The sequence below is a fragment of the Panthera pardus genome, unplaced genomic scaffold, assembly GCF_024362965.1.
Source record: "Panthera pardus isolate Hobbes unplaced genomic scaffold, ASM2436296v1 HiC_scaffold_8, whole genome shotgun sequence".
In the NCBI taxonomy this organism is placed as follows: domain Eukaryota; kingdom Metazoa; phylum Chordata; class Mammalia; order Carnivora; family Felidae; genus Panthera; species Panthera pardus.
Window position 1 is genome coordinate 23,320,966 of NW_026527013.1, and position 18,353 is coordinate 23,339,318.

At 41.0% G+C, this 18,353-nt stretch overlaps 1 protein-coding gene across 4 annotated transcripts in view; it reads left to right on the forward strand.

The window, feature by feature from the left end:
• The window catches only part of CACNA2D3 (calcium voltage-gated channel auxiliary subunit alpha2delta 3), an 859,023-nt gene that overhangs the window by 701,740 nt on the left and 138,930 nt on the right, over positions 1 to 18,353 (forward strand). For all 4 annotated transcript variants that reach the window (XM_053897956.1, XM_053897957.1, XM_053897958.1 and 1 more), the window contains one exon: positions 2,590 to 2,670. In XM_053897956.1, the coding sequence (XP_053753931.1) occupies positions 2,590 to 2,670 (81 nt within the window). The remainder of the gene's footprint in view (positions 1 to 2,589; positions 2,671 to 18,353) is intronic.

An 18,353-nucleotide genomic window follows, 5' to 3' on the forward strand; every position in this document is an offset into this window, starting at 1 on the left:
TGCTGGCCCGGGCATTGCATGCAGAGTGTAGTGGGGGCCATCTGAATGCTGGAGGGAGCCAAGTTCTGTCTTGAGGACCAATGCTGAATATTGGCCCAGCACTGAACCATTGACCTGTTTCATAAATACAATGGCCCCAAGTAAAATGAAGCTTTTGCTTAACTGAAGTGTGAAAAGAGCATTTCACAAAGCAGGACTGGTACTTTTTACTGTGTGGAATTTGAATACAAACATCTCAGTAGATTTTTTTTTAATGTTATCATGGCCCCACTTGGAGAAAATTCATGCAGACATAACATCCTTTGCCAGAACTTTCAGTGAATCACATCACTTTGGAGGCCCACAGTCCCCCCATCAGAAACTAAATTGATTCAAATCAACATGCAGGAGTGAGAGCTGAGATTTTTATGTAGACTTGTGATCTCCTGACAGAGGGCTGCGGTGACCCAGGAAAAGCGCATAACCTGTGATTTTTCTAGTCCTAAGATTTTATATTATAAAAAAACTAAGGTTGCTTCCCTCCAAAAAAGAACTGAACACCATCTTATTTCAACCATGTTTAGAAGCAAAACACACTGAACATACTTTTCGATTGTCCTTGGCTTTTTCTTGTCTCACGCAGCTGATAGTTTTTGGTGCTCATTTTGTGGAAGGCTCTGACTGTGCCTTGTAGCAACTTCAGAGATGAATAAGACCTAGTTCTATAAACTTGGATTGCTTTAGACAGTTCAGTCTATACTTATGTTTTATATTAGAGCCACCATATTAGTCTTTTTCAAGCATTCTGAAATCAGCCCTAGTGGCGGTTTTCTGGTGCTTAGTGTCAAAGCCCCTTCCTTGGTTCTTAGCACTTGCTCATTTCCATGAATGAAAACGTCTTCAGAAAGAGTGCTTTCAAAATTTGCAGAAGACACGTTGGCAAGAGTTATCTAATAACTAGTTGCATGGACTCGTTAGGAAGAGAGTCTCTCATTCATGAAGATATTCAAGGAAAGGCCAAATGTTACTGTAGAAATTCCCTGAGCAGGTAGAATTTTAGAGAAGATTATCAATTAGTTTCCTTCCAGGAAAAACTGAAATTCTTGGAGTCTGTACTCCTTTGCACCCATGGCCACACACACGTGTGTTCTCAGATACAAATGTCCGGGTGACTAAGACTCTTTCTTTATGTTTGTTTGTATGACACTTTATTGCTGAAAATACCAACCGAGAGAACAGTGAACTTCCTCATTCTGCTGCAAACCTGTCAACGTCTTCTCTTATCATGCAATCTCATGCTCCTTTCTTTGTCTTGGTATTCTAAGAAAAAAAAGAAAAAAAAGAACTTAGCTTGCTAGATTTGGACTGGAAGCAAGCATGAAGTTCTTCTTTTCCGGCAGGGTGGATTTTGCTCAAAACTGGACAAAGAAAAGGAGCAGTCAGAAAAAAGAGCAATCCCCGAAGTGTTCTGTGTATGTGTGCTTATGAATGATGGCCCCTTGTATGGGTTTCTTCTTTTACTCTTCACCATTTTCCCTACAGAGACTTATGTCTGGGAAAAACAAATTCTGGCTAATTGAGGCTGTTGTAGAATTGGTTTTTGGCAAGCGGGCTTGTCAAAGGAATTTACCTTGTTCGTGATAAAGTTAAGGATGACTTCACATCTTAGGAGATTTCATTCTTCCTTTTGGTTCGGAGAATGTAACATCACCAAGTACAAGTGTTATGATGAAGCTGTCTTATTGTTTCTACCATGTGTTGATTACCTGCACATATTGGAAAACAAGCTGGTTTTTATTACTGCTTAGGCTTGAGCCAGGAGAAGGTTCTCAGTTGCTTCAGTCATAAGCGTATTCAAATTCAGGTCTGCCCTCTCCATTTCCCAGTTCATATTGGATTCCATTCATGGAACACCTTTTTTTATAAGGCAAGCATTGTGCTAACAATTATCAACCAAGGGGGGGAGGCGGTTGAAACCTGTGCTCAGGGTCTTTTAATTTATGGATATTGGAGCCATTGTTAGTAATTGAAAATGTCTTCATACTAATGCCTTATTGTTACCACATTAATAAGAGTTTGGAGTAAGGATTAAATTCCAAGTCTATCCCTGATTGGAATGGTTTTGCTAAGAAAAACTGGTTTTGAAATTAGAATTTTATAAATCAGTAAAGTTGTAACGAACAAACCAAAACTAAAGTTCCCAACTTGTAAAACAGTTTCAAAACTTTATCTCATGTAGCTCTCCACAGCCGTATTTAGAGAGGCAGTGTAAATATGATCACTAACACAAGTAAACACTGTAATTAGTAACCACAAATCACAAGAGAAATGTGGTCCCTCCAGTGGTGCTTAATAATTTTGATGTGAAGAGGCTGGATACCCCCCTCCCCCGCCCCCAGTGTGGCAGTCATAACTCAGTGCACTGATTCCTTCAGCTGACAGGACTGTCTACACAGCACCTGTGGCCTAACAGAGTTGGCCAACTCTGAGTCTGGGAACCATGTACTAACACAATCTGCAGAATTGGTGGCCATGGGCCAGTATGATTACTCTCTTAACCTGGGCACACAACCATCTCCATTTTTGTTGTGATGGTTTTTCTTCTTTCAGGAATAGTCAACAAAAGCAATGTGGTGACAGCGAGTACCTCCATTCAGCTCCTCGATGAACGGAAATCTCCTGTGGTAGCAGGTAAAGGATGGATTTCAGTCAATTAATGGAAATAAGCATGGCATCCATTTATCTGGCCAATGAACTGCTTCTGTGCAGCATGTTTATTCTTCACAAAATAAGTTTTGAAAGGAACCAAAAGCTAACACGTACTTCTTCCTTAACTTGGTGTTATCTTCACCAATTCAGGATTCTGACTGGTTGTGTTTTTTTGTGACAACAGAAATCTTTCCCAGTACTCTTATGCTCAAACTAGTAAGAAATTGTTCGTGCGTGCAGAGGAGAATTTCTTGAAAGTTGGCAGTGTGCTCATTTAAAGTAAGCTCCATATCTCCCACTGCTACATCATTAGGATAACAGTGGGCATACTAGGCAATTGTGGGTTTGTTTTAGGCACACACGAGCCGAAATGTGCCTTCTTTGGAGAGCCTGAGATTTTTACCTCTCTCATCCTGCTGAGGAATTGAAGTTAGATGTATCTGTAGGTGCCAGGTTTGGGACCAGGTGAACGCCAAACCATTTCATGATGGAGGGTCTTAAATTGTCAAAGAAACCCTGGCTCTGGCTTTTGCCATCTCTCTCACTCTCAAGAATGTCGGTAGACATCTGTGGCCGGCGATGGGCTTTCATTGGTGGTGTTTGGTCTAAAGGGCTGGAAACTGCCACAGGCGCTCCTCTGGGGACAGCTGCTGACAAAAATGGAGTCTACAAGCTTGTCTGGCATGTCGTCTATTTCTGACATTGTCGTATCCATTGGCGGAGGGTGGATGAGACCCTCCAAATTCCATCCTGATATTGGCTAGGTTTACCAAAGGGAGTTGTTCTGCTTCCAGACAACCTCTCTCAGTAAGTTGTACTGTAGGGGGACTTTGAACATCAACTGCTGTGTCTGTACACTGTGAATATTTGTGGGAAGGATTGCAAATGGAGCAGATAGTTTTGAGTGTGGTTGTTCTCTGGCTGGAAAACACCAGGCTTCTTTCCCCACTTTATTTCTGACTTAGTCTATGTGTCATCATTGTATTAGCAGGGATTGAAAGACCTGGGGGCAATTTCCCTGGTTATTCCTGGCTTTTTGGCTATGGCAAGGAAGACTGTCTTATGTATCTGACCTGTAGATCATCTTGAACTAGGCAGACCTGTAACTAATCAGCCAGGAGATAAGGGCTCTGAGGATTCACAGCTTCTGTCTTTAAATTTTGTCACTTAGCATCTCATGTTCCTTGAAGAAAGTAGGAGACAGGATCATGTAACTTAGCAGGGTTTATTTTTGCTCAAAGGAAGTCAGCCTTCCTTACCTCTAGGGTGACCCAGCCAGCTAGTTCTAGAGGCATGTTATCTCCCTGGAACAGGGCCACGTGCAGCAGCTGTCAAAGATGTGGCCTGACCAAAGCAACTGTCCAACTGTTTGGAAGTTTCTTAAAACCTTTTCATGGGGTGCCTGGGTGGCTCAGTTGGTTAAGCATCTGACTTTGGCTCCGGTCATGATCGTGGTCTGTGAGTTTGAGCCTCGCATCGGGCTCCGTGCTGTCAGCTCAGAGCCTGGAGCCTGCTTCGGATTCTGTGTCTCCCTCTCTCTCTGCCTTTCCCCCACTCATACTCTGTTTCTCTCTGTCTCTCAAAAATGAATAAATGTTAAAAAAAAATTAAAGAAATAAAAAACCTTTTCCTTAGCTTTCTCATTCAGTCATCATGAGGGATGCTCTGTGTCAGCCCTAAGGTGGTGGTGCCCATCCCAGCCACTTTTGTCTAAGCTTGCAAACTAAGCTCAAATGTTTCCAAATGCCTATTGTTTTGTAAATGTCTGTTTGGCTCAGTATGGATGAAATGTGGACTCAGCCTGGGTACCGTGTATCCAGTCTGGAGAAGAACGTGAGTTTTCCAAAATGGTTCATTTGTCTATGCTGGTCTACTGTTGAGTTACACAGATGGCCAGAGAACACAGGCAGCTTACAAGACACGGTTTGTCCAGCTGTGAGTGGGTGGAAGAGACATCCTCCTGTTTACTGCTACTCAGTGTGTGTCACCTGGTCCCTGTCTTCACAAGATAATTACAGAGCAAGACGAAGAAGCAAGGTTATCGAAGGAGCTGTATTTAGTACTTACCTTTTAAAACTGGTAGTTATTAACTTTCTTTTTAAAAGTGTGTTTGGTAGGTGTAAGATAAAACAGATTTGCTCAGTTTGATCTTGAAGGCTGCCATGGAGGAGGCACCATGAAGGCAATGACCTCAAGAGGACCTTTCTGTCGCCAAAAGCAGAGTGGCCTCCTCAGCACTTCCCACAGATTGCATTGACTCTGACTCACCCATCCTGTCACTGTGTGATTAGTTTCGGTAACTTTCTTCTGTGTGTTTTCCTCAAATTAAGTAGACATTGTTTACTACTCTAAAGTAAAAAAAGGTCATTTTAATTGGGGAAGAAGCCTTGTTTTGGCAAGTTAGGATGAATATGTGAGCAGGCCTGCTTCCCCACCAGTGTGCCTCCAACTGCAGGTGGAATACGGCCAACTGCAGTAATTTGGGGTCTCAATGAAATCCTTGTGTTCAATTGAAAAGTATATGGAAGGAAAGGTGTACAACTTTGCAAATGATTATCAAGGATACCTTTGAAAGGCCAGCTCTCAAGCCTGTTCGGGTGTTCTCATGTTCACTGGCTCTCAGTGTCTGTTTGGGACAGAAAGAGTTTCTTGTTTTGTTTTGTTTTTGCTTTATTCTCTTTCTTTCTTTCTTTTGTCTTGTTTTCTTTTTTAAACAAAAACATTTAGATACTCATCTGTCAATGACATCTTTGCAGAAAGGGCAGTCAAACTGGGAAGGATTCCATTTATACATCAGCCTGGTGCATAAATGGGCCCCATCCATCTTTTTGGCCCATGACATTGCTTACAGTCCTTCTCTGGAGGGATCTGCCAGCTTTCCAGCTGCCACTAGTGTGCTGAATTTTCTTACTTGCTTTCCCACTGCAAAGGAAGAAATGGTAGGACTTTTCTCTTTGGCTTACCAAGTCTCTCCAGAGCCCTGGAGCCTCCTGTGTATGACAAACCTCTCCTCCATTTTTCTGTTCGTATTAGCAATGCAAACCTTGGACTGTAAAGTCCACATAGGTTTGTCACTCACTCTGTAACTTACTGAATATGTGGTCTTGGGTCTCCGAAGGTCTATCTCAAATAACATGGGGATCATTACCTCTTTCACCTTACTCTGGCTTGATTTGGGGGTAAAATGAGAAAACAAAATACTGGACTATGAAGAAGTATAAAAAATGCTAGAATTTGGGGGAACCTATTTTTACCTTCAAGCTTATTCATTCATTCAGTCATTTATTCACTGAGTATTTCCTGAACTCCTTCCTTTACCAAGCACTCTAGATATACATGAATAAGATCCAGGCTCCATAATGACATTCTCTTCTTCCCTCCAAACACATGTAAAATAGCAGTTATTTTTAAAGCCATGTCCACACAGGACAGGTGAAGAGAAAAGCTGGATAATTACCTAGAAGGTCCTGGAGGTAAAAAACTTTGTTCTTTTCACCTCCTGTTCCTCAGAACAGAACCCCTGTTCTGAAGTATAGTAGATTAATCCTCAATAAGAATTCTATAAATTGAGTTGAACTTGTAGAAACCTGTTTTGCCCTCATTTTGTTATTACTGACTTGAATTCCATAAATTACTTAGATCATGGTGTTAATTCCCTACGCTGTTCTTCGTGGGACACTGGGCCATATCGGCCAACAGTCACAGGCACCGATTCTACCATTAGAGGATGGAAATGACATAGAGAAAGAAACGCACAGAGGGAAGAAGTGAGCCATCAGGGAAGGTGTAACTATGCAGGGAACTTCTTCCCTCCTTGGACAGTTTGTCTGATCCCCTCCACCCCCCATTGTCCTTCTGGACTCTGACAATACACAGTACATAATCTCAGTTTTTCTAAATAAGTTCAGGATTGGGGATTTTTTAAATAACAGAAAATAAATTCTGATTTTTTTTTTTTGCATTTGCTTTAAAATGTAAATTTTAGCACATCAAACTCTAAAACCTCTTCTACAAATGTGCCAGTTTGATTTCTTAACTGAAATGAAAAACCTCTCCAAAGGCAAGGACTGTCCCAATTACCTTTTTATCCCCAGCGCTGAGCACAAAGGAGGTTGACATGTGGTAAATGTGTCAAAACAGTAGATGAATCAAGGAAAATGGGCTTCATTTTCATCTGCTCTGTGTAGGTCCATAAGTTTACGAGTTTTGCCATCCACATGACGGGAACACAGTATTTGACTGAAACTCTAAGAGAAGTAGGCAGCAGCTAAAACTCCAATCCATGCCCTGGTGATATGATGCAGACCATGATGGATATTTTAAGAAATAGAAAAACTGTGTAGTACTCCATCCTAATGGCAGCTGTGCTGGCCCAGTAGTTAATCTCTATGTCAGTAAATGTCTTTTCTGAGGTCTGAGCATTAAAGTGATGTTTATAATAGCCAATCTGATCATCAACATAAAGAAAAATAGATTAGAGACCACAGAGGCATTGTTTTCCTACAGAAACAGTTTTTAAAACAGATTTCAAGTGTAAAATTGGATTATTTTTAGTAAATAAATGAGTGGGAACAGGGCTCTGACCTCCTGGTCTGCTTCTCTGCAAGAAACACAGGTCATGTTAAATTCATTCATTGGGGGAAATTTGAAAATGTGGGTTATGTGATCTAATTTGCATAATTCTAGACAGTATAATAAGGGGAATGCTTGATATTAGGACAGATGATCTCATTTTAACCAGCTAATTAGGAAAGAGATGAAATTCCCATTGACCACTAGCTATTGTCAGGTATATGATATTTAAACTGCACGGACTGTTTCATATGTACTCTTCATTAGAACTGGATGAATAATGTTGGCAAAATGTTATAGGTAGATACTTAGTTTAACAACATTCCTTTGATGGGATTTCACATATTTGATATAAATGAGTTATCTAGTGTGGGAGGAATTGAGTCAAGTCTACGTAGATAAGCCTCTAGTTTGTCAGATCTGAGCAAAGGGAGTGTTTTATCTCGGCAGACATTTAGTACTTACTGATTAAACCAGTAGTTCTCAACCAGGGGCACTTCCCTCAAACCCATGGGGCAGTTGATTGCATGCAGAGACATTTTTGTCACAACTGGCTAAAGGGGGGTGCTACCAGCCTCTAGTGGGTCCAGGTCAGGAATGCTGCTATGTATCCTCTGAGGCTCATGACAGCCCCTCCAAACAACAAGGAATTATCTGGTCCAAAATGTCAGGAGGGGAGAGATTGAGAAATGACAGGCAAACGTCAACTTTTAGTGCTTTCAAATTCACTGCTTTCCCTTCTTGGGTTCCTTTATAAATGATTTTGTTTTATTTTTTTATTGTGTAATTAAATTATTCAGTAAATGTGTATCTAGCATCTACCGTGTATGTTTTGCTGGGGATACAGCTGTGAACAGCCACCCTAGACATCACTGTGGAGTGTATTGAGGGACTGTTGGTTGATACGATAGGAGGGCACCGTCGGCATGCTGTACCCGGAGGCCGGGGGACAGCTGCCTGAGGAAGAATCCTTCCACCCAGATGCCACGGCACTCCCTGAAGACACTGAGACAAACCAAGTTGCTGCCAATGGAGAGCTTCCATATGTGTAGGAGATATAGATCACAGACAAGTATTGCATGAATGGAGGGAAGGAGGGGGGAAGGAGCCAGGCAGACTGGTAGTGGTAAATGCTCTATAGAGAATAGACCAGGATAAAGAGATGAGGTGAGGCTGGCAGTGGCAAAGGCAGGGATGTGTGCCCATCTTCACACATGTACGTTTGGCTGTGTGGTAGGGGCAGTGCTTCTCCAGATCAGGGGGTAGGGTGGGTCAGGGAAGGACCAACATGAGCAGAGTCCTAAATGGTGAGATGCAGCCATCTGCAAAGATCTGTGGGCAGGGCGTTCCAGGCAGACAGAACAAACTTGTCCAGGAATCTTGAATGAGATCCCTCACACATGTTGTAGCCACGTTCCAGGTGGGTACTCTGAGACACAGACAAGCCTCTCGGGTTTCAGGGGTATTTGCTGGGATCTTAAAGCAGGACTGATGGGCAGGTGGGCAGATGACCCAGGGAGAGGTGGGGAACCCAAGGCAGGTCTTCATTCTAAATATTAGCTATAAGATAGGGTTTTTCTATGTGTTTGGCATTTGGCTGTCTCTCTCTCTCTCTCTCTCTCTCTCTCTCTCTCTCTCTCTCTGTCTCTTTCCTTTTTTAAGCTGACAAACAGGAGCAATGCAGGGGCAAAAAGAGGTCTAAGCCAGTATGACTGACAACGGCAAACCTCATAGAAATGGATTAATGATGTAGCTACTAATTATGCCATAGATCAAGTCTGCCACAGAGAACAGCTGCCCCGCATGCCGCGGTAGCCAGGGATGGGGGCGCGGTAAGGACTTCTGCTCCAGGAATAAAAATAGCCCAGAAATTTGAGAAACTGGATCCCATGTGCTAACTCTCCAGGACACTCACTGCCAAGAGTCACCGTCCTTTTATAAACCTTATCAAAAGCTCCAACATGTCCTCCACCCAAAAATCAGCAGCAGAACTTTCGGATAACAGGTTCTCTCCCCTGCTTGTGTGTGTTCTGAATCAGCAAGCAAAGACCCTTCTTTTTGAGGTCATGGTGTGATTTGGGCATTAAAGCCAATGTGAACTGAGGGTTTGGCAGTGAGCCCAGGGCCGTTTCACCCCTCTTGTAAAATGAGGTTGACTGGTGCTTCAGCTGGATTTCTAACAGCCCAGTTTTTAAAGATGGGGATTTGTTTCATCATCACAGAAAAGGAAAGAACTGACTGATAATGGAGAATTACTTACACCCAGATGCTGTCTTGGGGGACCTCTGGGGTTCTTGTTGAGAGAAATAAATTTGCTTATAAATAAATACACGTACAGTGTTTGGCAAATGCCTCCAGTGAGTGCTCAATCATGAGTAGCTGCTAAACTGTCATTACTATTGCTTCTGTTGTTAGAATGATGGTTGGCTACACCCGCCACTACTCACTAGCCAGGGCTTATTGTCATGTGTTGTTCTCTGTGAGAACTTGCATAGGAAATACCATTACAGTATCTTGACATGTTTCACAAAACTTTGAAACTCACACTTTCATGTCCCCATGTACCCAGAGGTTGGCCAGCTGCAGCCCATGGGACCAAATCTAGGCTGCAGTCTGTTTTGTTTGGTTTTCTTATAGCTTCATTGAGATATATTTCACATACTGTAAAAACTCACCCACATAAAGTATACAGTCTATTGGATTTTAGTGTATTGACAGAGTTGTGCAACCATCGCCGCAATCTAATTTTAGAACAATTTCAACATCCCACAAAGAACCCCTTGTACACACACAGTCTCATTCTTGATATCTTATTCCCTACCCCAGCCACAGGATACCACAAATCTACTTTATGTCTCTATGGATTTGCCTTTTCTGGACTTTGCAGATAAATGGAATCACAACAGTACGTGGCCTTGTGTGATCAGCTTCTTTTACTTAGCTTAAGTTTTCAAGGTCAATCCATATTGTAGCATGTGTCAATACTTTGGGGTTTTTTTTGTATTGCCAAATGATATTCTATTGTTTGTACATACACCATTTTATTTATCCATTCATCAGTTTATGGACATTTGGGCTCCCACCTTTTAGCTATTTATAATGTTGATATGAACACTCATGGACAGTGGACATGGACAAGTTTTTGTGTTGATACATATTTCCGTTTGCCTTGTGTAGACACCTAAGAGTGGAATTTTGGCATCATATGGTAATTCTATGTTTGATATTTTGAAGAGCTATCAAGCTGTTTTCCAGAGTGGCTCCACCATTTTACGGTCTCACCAGCAACGTATGAGGGTTCCAATTTTTCCACATCTTGCTCAACACTTGCTATTGTCTGTCTTCTTTATTTTAGCCATCCTGGTGGGTGTGAAATGATTTGCATTTCCCTAATAACTAATTATGCTGAGCATCTTTTCATGTGCTACTTGAATTTGCTCATAAGAGAAATTTATTTTCAGATCCTTTGCCCATATTTAAGTTACATTATGTGTCTTTTTATTATTGAGATATGAGTTCCTTACATATTCTGGATATAAGTACTTTGTCTGATGTCTACCAGCTGTTTTTGTAAATGACATTTTATTGAAATACAGCCATGCCCTTATTGTCTATGGATACCTTTCTGCTAAAATGGCAGACCTCAGTAGTTGGATAGAGACCATATGGACTATAAAGCCAAGAATATTTAAAAAATTTTTAATGTGTATTTATTCATTTTTTGAGAGACAGAGTGTGAGTGGGGAAGGGGCAGAGAGAGGGAAACAGAGAATCCGAAACAGGTGCCAGGCTCTGAGCTCTCAGAACAGAGCCAGACACGGGGCTCGAACTCACAAACCATGAGATCATGACCTGAGCCGAAGTCAGACGCTTAACCAACCGAGCCACCCTTTTTTTTTTTTTTTTTAATGTGTATTTTAAAGCCAAGAATATTTAATACCTGGCTATTTATAGACAAAAGTTGCCAACTCTTGCTTTGGAAAAAAATATGTCACAATCTATTTTTTTTTAAAAAAAACATAAAACACTGATTTGTTCCTTCATTTATTTAACATCTTTTTATTTTATAAAAATGAAGTGGGTATTTAAATCAGAGGCTATGTAAGTAAATGTTGAAGACCGAGCTTCATGTATCAGAAGGTGCCCATCAGTTGTGCCTAATGTTTTTGTATATGTGGTTACACAGAAATCCCAATCAAAGATCCTAAGCTTTCTAAAAATATATGCTCTCATTGTCAGTCAAGACAGTGATTTACTTAATCTTCGCTCTAGTTTATAAACCTCTGAACAGTGTAATCAGCATAATGCTCGGTAGAGCATTGGAAATGCCCTCACATGCTTTGGTGGAAAACAGTTTATGGGATTTTTTCCCCCCCAGCATGGATCATGAGAGATTTGGGGATTTATTTAGTTGCCTTTATCCAGGAAAATCTCCTAGTGACCTTGTTGGGATCTTGATCTTATTTAAGACTAGAATATGTGACTCATGCTAAGTGAAGTGCCCACAGAGGAAAAGTGAGCTGACCTGAATCTCCCCTCCTGGAGGAGAAGGACGGACATCAGCAGAGTCTGCAGTAGGAGCATAAATGCTCTGCCAGTCAGTCTGAGGACTCTCTTACTCATGGAAAATGCTTTGGCTGGTTGGTGGTGGGAAAGGGGGACAATGCGGATCAGAGACTTGCACCCACCAAGAGCTCCTAGGTTCTATTCTGGATGAAAATTTCTGCATGAGACCAGGATAAGTGTCTAATTGTCATTCCTACTTTAAGAACAAATTATATGTGAACCGGGTGAGGCCGATGGGAGTGTATGATTGTCTTTAAACAAAAAAAGAAAATTTTGGAATGAAACCATAGTTTGTGGTCATTTTCCATGCTTTTGCTTCACTAGCCTACTCCTACCAACTTCCAGATTTGTGCTGATATAGTCAGGTTTTAAGCCAAAATTATTTTTGTTATTGAATTATTTTGTGTCATGCATTTCTCGGTCTCTTATGCCATAGGATTTTTCCACATGTCCCCTCCTTCATTCTCTCCAGAACCCACCCCAGACAAGTTTCATCCGCAGTGAAGCACTTCTCAAGGTCACCTATAACCTCCACATTATGGAATCCAGCTACAAATATGTATTATCTAATAGTTTCCACGAGTCAGGGATCTGGGTGAAGCTTAACTGGGTCATCAGGCTCAGGGTCTCTCACAAAGGCTGCAGTCAAGGTACTGGCCCAGGGTCTTTCATGAGGGTGCAGCGAAAATGTTGTTAGGGCTGTGGTCTTATCTGAAGGCTCAGCAAACAGAGGAAATGCTTCTGCAGTCACTCATGAGAAGCTTAGCAGCTGGTTGTTGGTCAGCCACCGTCCTGACATCCTCGCCATGTGACTGTCTCCACAGGCGTTGACTTTCCTCAGAACAAGCAGGAGAGAATGAGCACAATGGGAGCCAGAGTTTTTTTGTTACTTAGTCCTGGAAGTGATATTCTATGATGTGTACCTCATATTCTTTTTGCTAGAACAAGTCACTGTGTATTCCAGCCCACCCTCAAGGGGAGGAAGTTCAAAAAGGGCATGAGTACCTTCAAGAATCATCTGAAAAGCTGCCACAACCCACAGGGTCCTACATGACTGGACTCCTCGTTACCCTCTAACCTCAGCTCCTTCTGCCTCGACTTTTGTTCACTTGGCCACATTACCTTTACATTATTCTTCAAACACATTAAATGTGCTCATATGTCAGGGCCTTTGGACCTGTTGTGCCTTCTCCCTGGGACAGTTTCCCTCCAGATATCTTCACCACTGGTTCCATCTTCTCCTTCCGGTTTCTGCTCAACTATTTTCTGAGGGGATTTCGTGATCACCAAGTATAAAACAGAAACTCTTCCTCTCCCACATCCTCAGTACTCTGTGCCCGTCATACCTACTTCTCCACCACTTGATGTACATAGATTTTATGTCATTATCTTCTCCTTCTGGGAGATGTTAAGTTCCATGGGGCATATGCTTTATATCTCTTATTCCCACCTTCATCTCTGATACTTAGAAAATTGCCTGGCATGCAGAAGGTGCTTAGAAATTTATCAAATTATTTGACTTTGCATTGTTTTGTAACCATATTAACTAAACCAGACATACCCCTGACTTTAACTGATTTGGTGCTTATTGCTGGCACTTGAATGGCAGGACTCCACATTTTTCAGTTCTTCTCACATTTCTCCTCCCCCTTCCCCTTCCCCTTGTTTTTATAATTCATCCCTTGATCAATTAAAGTAGGTCTTGAGTCATTTTTCTTCAAAAACAATGCATGGATGGCATGCTCCCTAAACGGTTGCGTATCTGAGAATTGCAAGCTCAGTCTGGTTCCTTGTTAAGTGTCGTTTTTTTGTTTGGTTTCTAGACTTTGGAATATTTAATTTTTTCTTTAAATTTTGAAAATTTTACCAGAATCCGTTTGTTTCATTTATGTGTTTTTTCTCTAATTTATACTGATTGAGACTTTCATGTACCAGGCAATAAGCTAGACTAACTTTTAATATTTTTTCCATTTATCTCTCTTATAGGAAGCCCTTCTCAATCTATATAATTGGAGTTTTTCTTTAGCTCAGGAAAGATGTCTTCTCAGATTTTCTTTCCTTCTGTTTGGCAGGTTCTAATCTGTTTATTGGGAAAACCAAGTATCCATATTTTAGTTCTTTACCATTTCTCCTTCATTTCTATCATCTTCTGTTGCTTTCATCCCTATTTTTTCTTTTGAATTCCAGGAGTAAATATGCCTGTAATAGTGTTCTATATCACTGATTCAATATGTCCTAATGTTTCTTCTGTACCTCTGATGGTGACTATGGAAGATTTTATTCATTTATTATTTACTATTATTAGCCATTATTATTTTATTATTTGTCATTATTTTATGATTGTTTGCAATTATTTACTCCTTCCTTTCTTTTTTTTAAAGTTTATTTATTTTGAGAGAGAGTACATATGCGCACACAGACAGGGGAGGGGCAGAGAGAGAGGGGGAGAGAAAGAATCCCAAGCAGGCTTCTGTCAGCAAGGAACCCGACGTGGAGCTTGAACCCACAAACTGTGAAATCTTGACCTGAGCTGAAATGAAGAGTCAGACGCTTAACCGACAGAGCCACCCAAGAGCCCCCCTCCTTCTTTTCTTATAAGGGGACTGAATATCCTTGCCTATTGCTAGGTCACTCCCTGTGCCATCCTACTGGACACTGTATGATTCTGTGCTCCTTAAGTCTGAACTTAGCCATATGACATCTTGTTGCCAATGGAATGTGAGTGGGTATAATGTACACCAAATCCAACCAGAAACTTTAAAAATTGTGCTAGGATATTTTTTGAAATAGATCTTTCATGCTTCTTCTGCATCTTGTGGGCAATGCTGCCTTTGTTCCTTTTTAAAAAATATCTTTCAGGAGGTTCTGTTTAGGTTTCTTTGTTAATTTTAATCACCATTAAAATATGGGATGTTTGCGGGATGCCTGGTTGGCTCAGTCAGTTGAGCATCCAACTTTGGCTCAGGTCATGATCTCACGGTTTGTGAGTTCAAGCCCTGCATCGGGCTCTATGCTGACAGCTTAGAGCCTGGAGTCTGCTTCAGATTCTGTGTCTCCCTCTCTCTCTTCCCCTTCTAGGCTCACACTCTGTCTCTCTCTCCCAAGAATGAATAAACATTTTTAAAAAATTTTTTTTAAATATGGGATGTTTGCTGATGGACAGAGTGAATGACTTCCCCTTAGGGGTCCCTTATTGTTGACTTCAAATCACACCTTGGAGACTAAGATAGAAGGCTAGTTGATAGGCACAGCCCCTAAACAAATGTCCAGTGTCTAGGTGTCCTCCATCTAGAGTGGCATTGCAGGACCAGTGAGAAACGCCATGTCCTACTGCCTGGTGATCTGTCTACTTAGGTAAACCAAAGTCATCTGTAGTTTTCATTCCTTGTAAGAAACAATAGATAAAAGCTGTAGCCCCTAAATTGTGCTTATCTTATTGTACTCTCTTCATTTTATCATCCCATTATATGCTACACTGTTGAGATTCTTCATCTCTAGTGGAGGAAGACAGCAAGGTCTTAATGGCAGGTGTTGTAGGACTTAAATGTTCTCAGACATCTTATATGGGAGGAAGTGGTTTCCGTCTGGTTTGTGAAGTCCATGTCTCAGAGAAAGATACCAGAATAAGGATAGGTGGTACATAGACTGTCTTCCTTTGCATCCCTCTCATCTATCTGATGGGCCATATCTCTGCTTTGGATGTTGGGCATCCCTCCTGGAGGCTTGGATCTCATTGACCTGTATTCTCAGTTTCTAGATCCTCATAACTTTTTTTCATCTTTGTATTCATGAGTATTTCAATGGGCAACACTTCTTATTAGGCAGCATCTAATTTCATCATTTTCTCAAGTAGCTGCGAGTGAGTGTGGCTGAATTTCTACATTCCCATTCTAAGAACATCTTTTCCAGCTCAGCAGAGTCATGGGTGATATAAGGATCTTCATTTTCCTCAGCCTTTTCATCTGATTTACTGGGTCTTGGTGAGACCAGAGTTCTGGCAGTGACACACTGGCTGGTGGATCGGTTTCTTTTCTCTGCCATATTTTAAGGTCAGTGCTAGCAGTGCCAGGAAAGCATCTCAACTGTGACTTCTTCAAACCAGTCACATCCCAGAAAGTGTCCAGATCCTGCATCCAAATTCCTACTCCACTACTTACTAATGGTGTGAACTTGAACAAATAATCCAAATCCAGTGATTTTGTTTCTTTATCTGTAATGTAGCAGTAAAATGTCCACATTTTTTAAGTTTATTTATTTTTGAGAGAGAGAGAGAGAGAGAGAGAAGTTACAGAGAGAGGGGGAAACAGAGGCTCCAAAGTAGGCTCTGCACTGAGAGAGAGCAGAGATCTCAATGCAGGGCTCAAACTCACGAACCATGAGATCATGACCTGAACCTAAGTCAGATGCTCAACTGACTGAGCCACCCAGGCGCCCCAAATGCCTACATGTTTTGGTCAATACGAGGCTTAGGGAAAATGAAAGCATTACACTTGGGAAACAACTGGCACAAATTGGGTGCTCAATAAAGGTTGAGTGCAGGACTATAATTAATATCATAATGCCGTAGTCTGTTATTGTGGTTCACACTGATATTTGATATCAGTTCATATTGATACTGTGGTTCACACAGAATGCATGAAGAATAATGGGGGTTTGGTCGTATAATCCATGTTAACCCCATGCTCCTGCACCTGCATTTGTCAAGCCAATAATTAATTATCTGTGTGACTTTGGAAAAGTCCCATTCCTTTTCCATGCTTCTAGTTCCCATTTGTAAACTAAGGACACAGAACTATATCAGGGTAGAAAACAGGTTTAATCTTTATTGTTAACTCTATGTAATCAGTACTGGGGACTGAAAATACAGATTTAAAAGGATTCTGAGGCAGTGGCTGGGCTCAGGAGATAAATTTTCCGTGATCTATTCTCAATGCCTAACATGGGTAGGGAGGCTGGTCACAGCTATCCCAAATTTGTCAGGTCTAAACTAAATGTTCTCTAGGGATTGTCTCAACTCCCAATCCTCTAGTTCCTTTTCTGGGTCTTCTTGATGGGCCTTTGTAATTGGTGACATCCTGATAATAAATGGATATTTACTATCAGTGGAGTGAAAAGTTAAGAATCTGAAAGGAGAGTGGTAGACAATGAAACCACTTCTCCAAATGGAAATAGAGTTTCTTTGAGACTTCATTGCAATTAGAGCAATAAGAAAGGAAGAAAGAAAGAAAGAAAGAAAGAAAGAAAGAAAGAAAGAAAGCAAGCAAGCAAGCTTGCCTGGGATTCTCACTCTCCCTCTCCCTCTGCCCCTTCCCTGCTCATGAGCATGCACCCTCTCTTGATAGTTCCCTAAAGTTATGCATATAAACCACATCCCAGTGATGCCATGTAGGGTTTGGAACATCATTTGCTTGTAGGTTTCTGTCCATTAACAGTAGGTTTAACCAAACCAGAAAGAGTTATTTCCTGATTTCCAGTTAAAAGTTACAGGTTTCTAGCAGTCATATAATTATATTAATGTGTACTACACATAGATTATTTTAGAAATTGATTTATCTACTTCCTTTGATATTTAGGATCTAAGACAAGAGTGTCTTATTTCTGGGGTAACTTGGTTAACTCGGGTAATGGGACTGGACTTTTATGAATCTTCAGGAGGAAATCATGTGAATCACTTTTCAGTCTTGGAATTTTGTGAGGAAGAATAAAACACCCAGTTGTCCATTGGACAGTTTATCCATCGTAAGCACAACATTCTCCCTGCAAGTCAGGGGTATTTGCCTTAATTTTAAAAGCTGTTCAGGTATCAGTTTCCCGCGAGGTCTTCTCTCTCTACAGTTTCTATTTGCAGGCAGGGTCTATTCTTTATACTTCCTTTTTATATGCCTCACTTCAGACAGCCATAGCATCCGTTGGGTCCTGCTATTGTAAATTTATGATCTCAGGCAAGACAAAAATCACCAGTCTGTAGTCATACTGTTCCACTCAGTATGATGAAAAACAATATTTTAGACGGTTTTCTCAGAATCCATCCATACCATGCATGAATTTTGTCCACAACGTGCCTTTATCAAGGCCCTATGATAGAAGGGCATTTGTATAGGGGGATTTATGAATATGACAGCAGCAATAAGCAGCTGAAAATAATCTATGAGGCGTTTTCAAATTACCCCTCATGAGCTGTAGTCATTGTGAAAGATAATTTGTGGTTCTCACAGAATACCCTGCAAATTGGGTCTTTCATCTGCGATGTTTTTTGTAGTTGAAACATTTCATTTCTCATATTAGCAAGTGATAACTCTGCATTTGTTAATCTAAACAATTTGATTTATATTTTTCTGTGCTGAGAGGCTGTTGACATTTCAGGGTAAGTAATTATTTTCATTGCCAACTGCTGTTTGTGGTGACTGTAGGCAAAAGATCAAAATCTGAATATACATAGGCATTGTTTTAATCATTTGCCTTAAAGACTATTCATAAAACAGGAATCTGTTTGCCTGAGTTATCGTCTGTACTTAGAAATCTAGTAG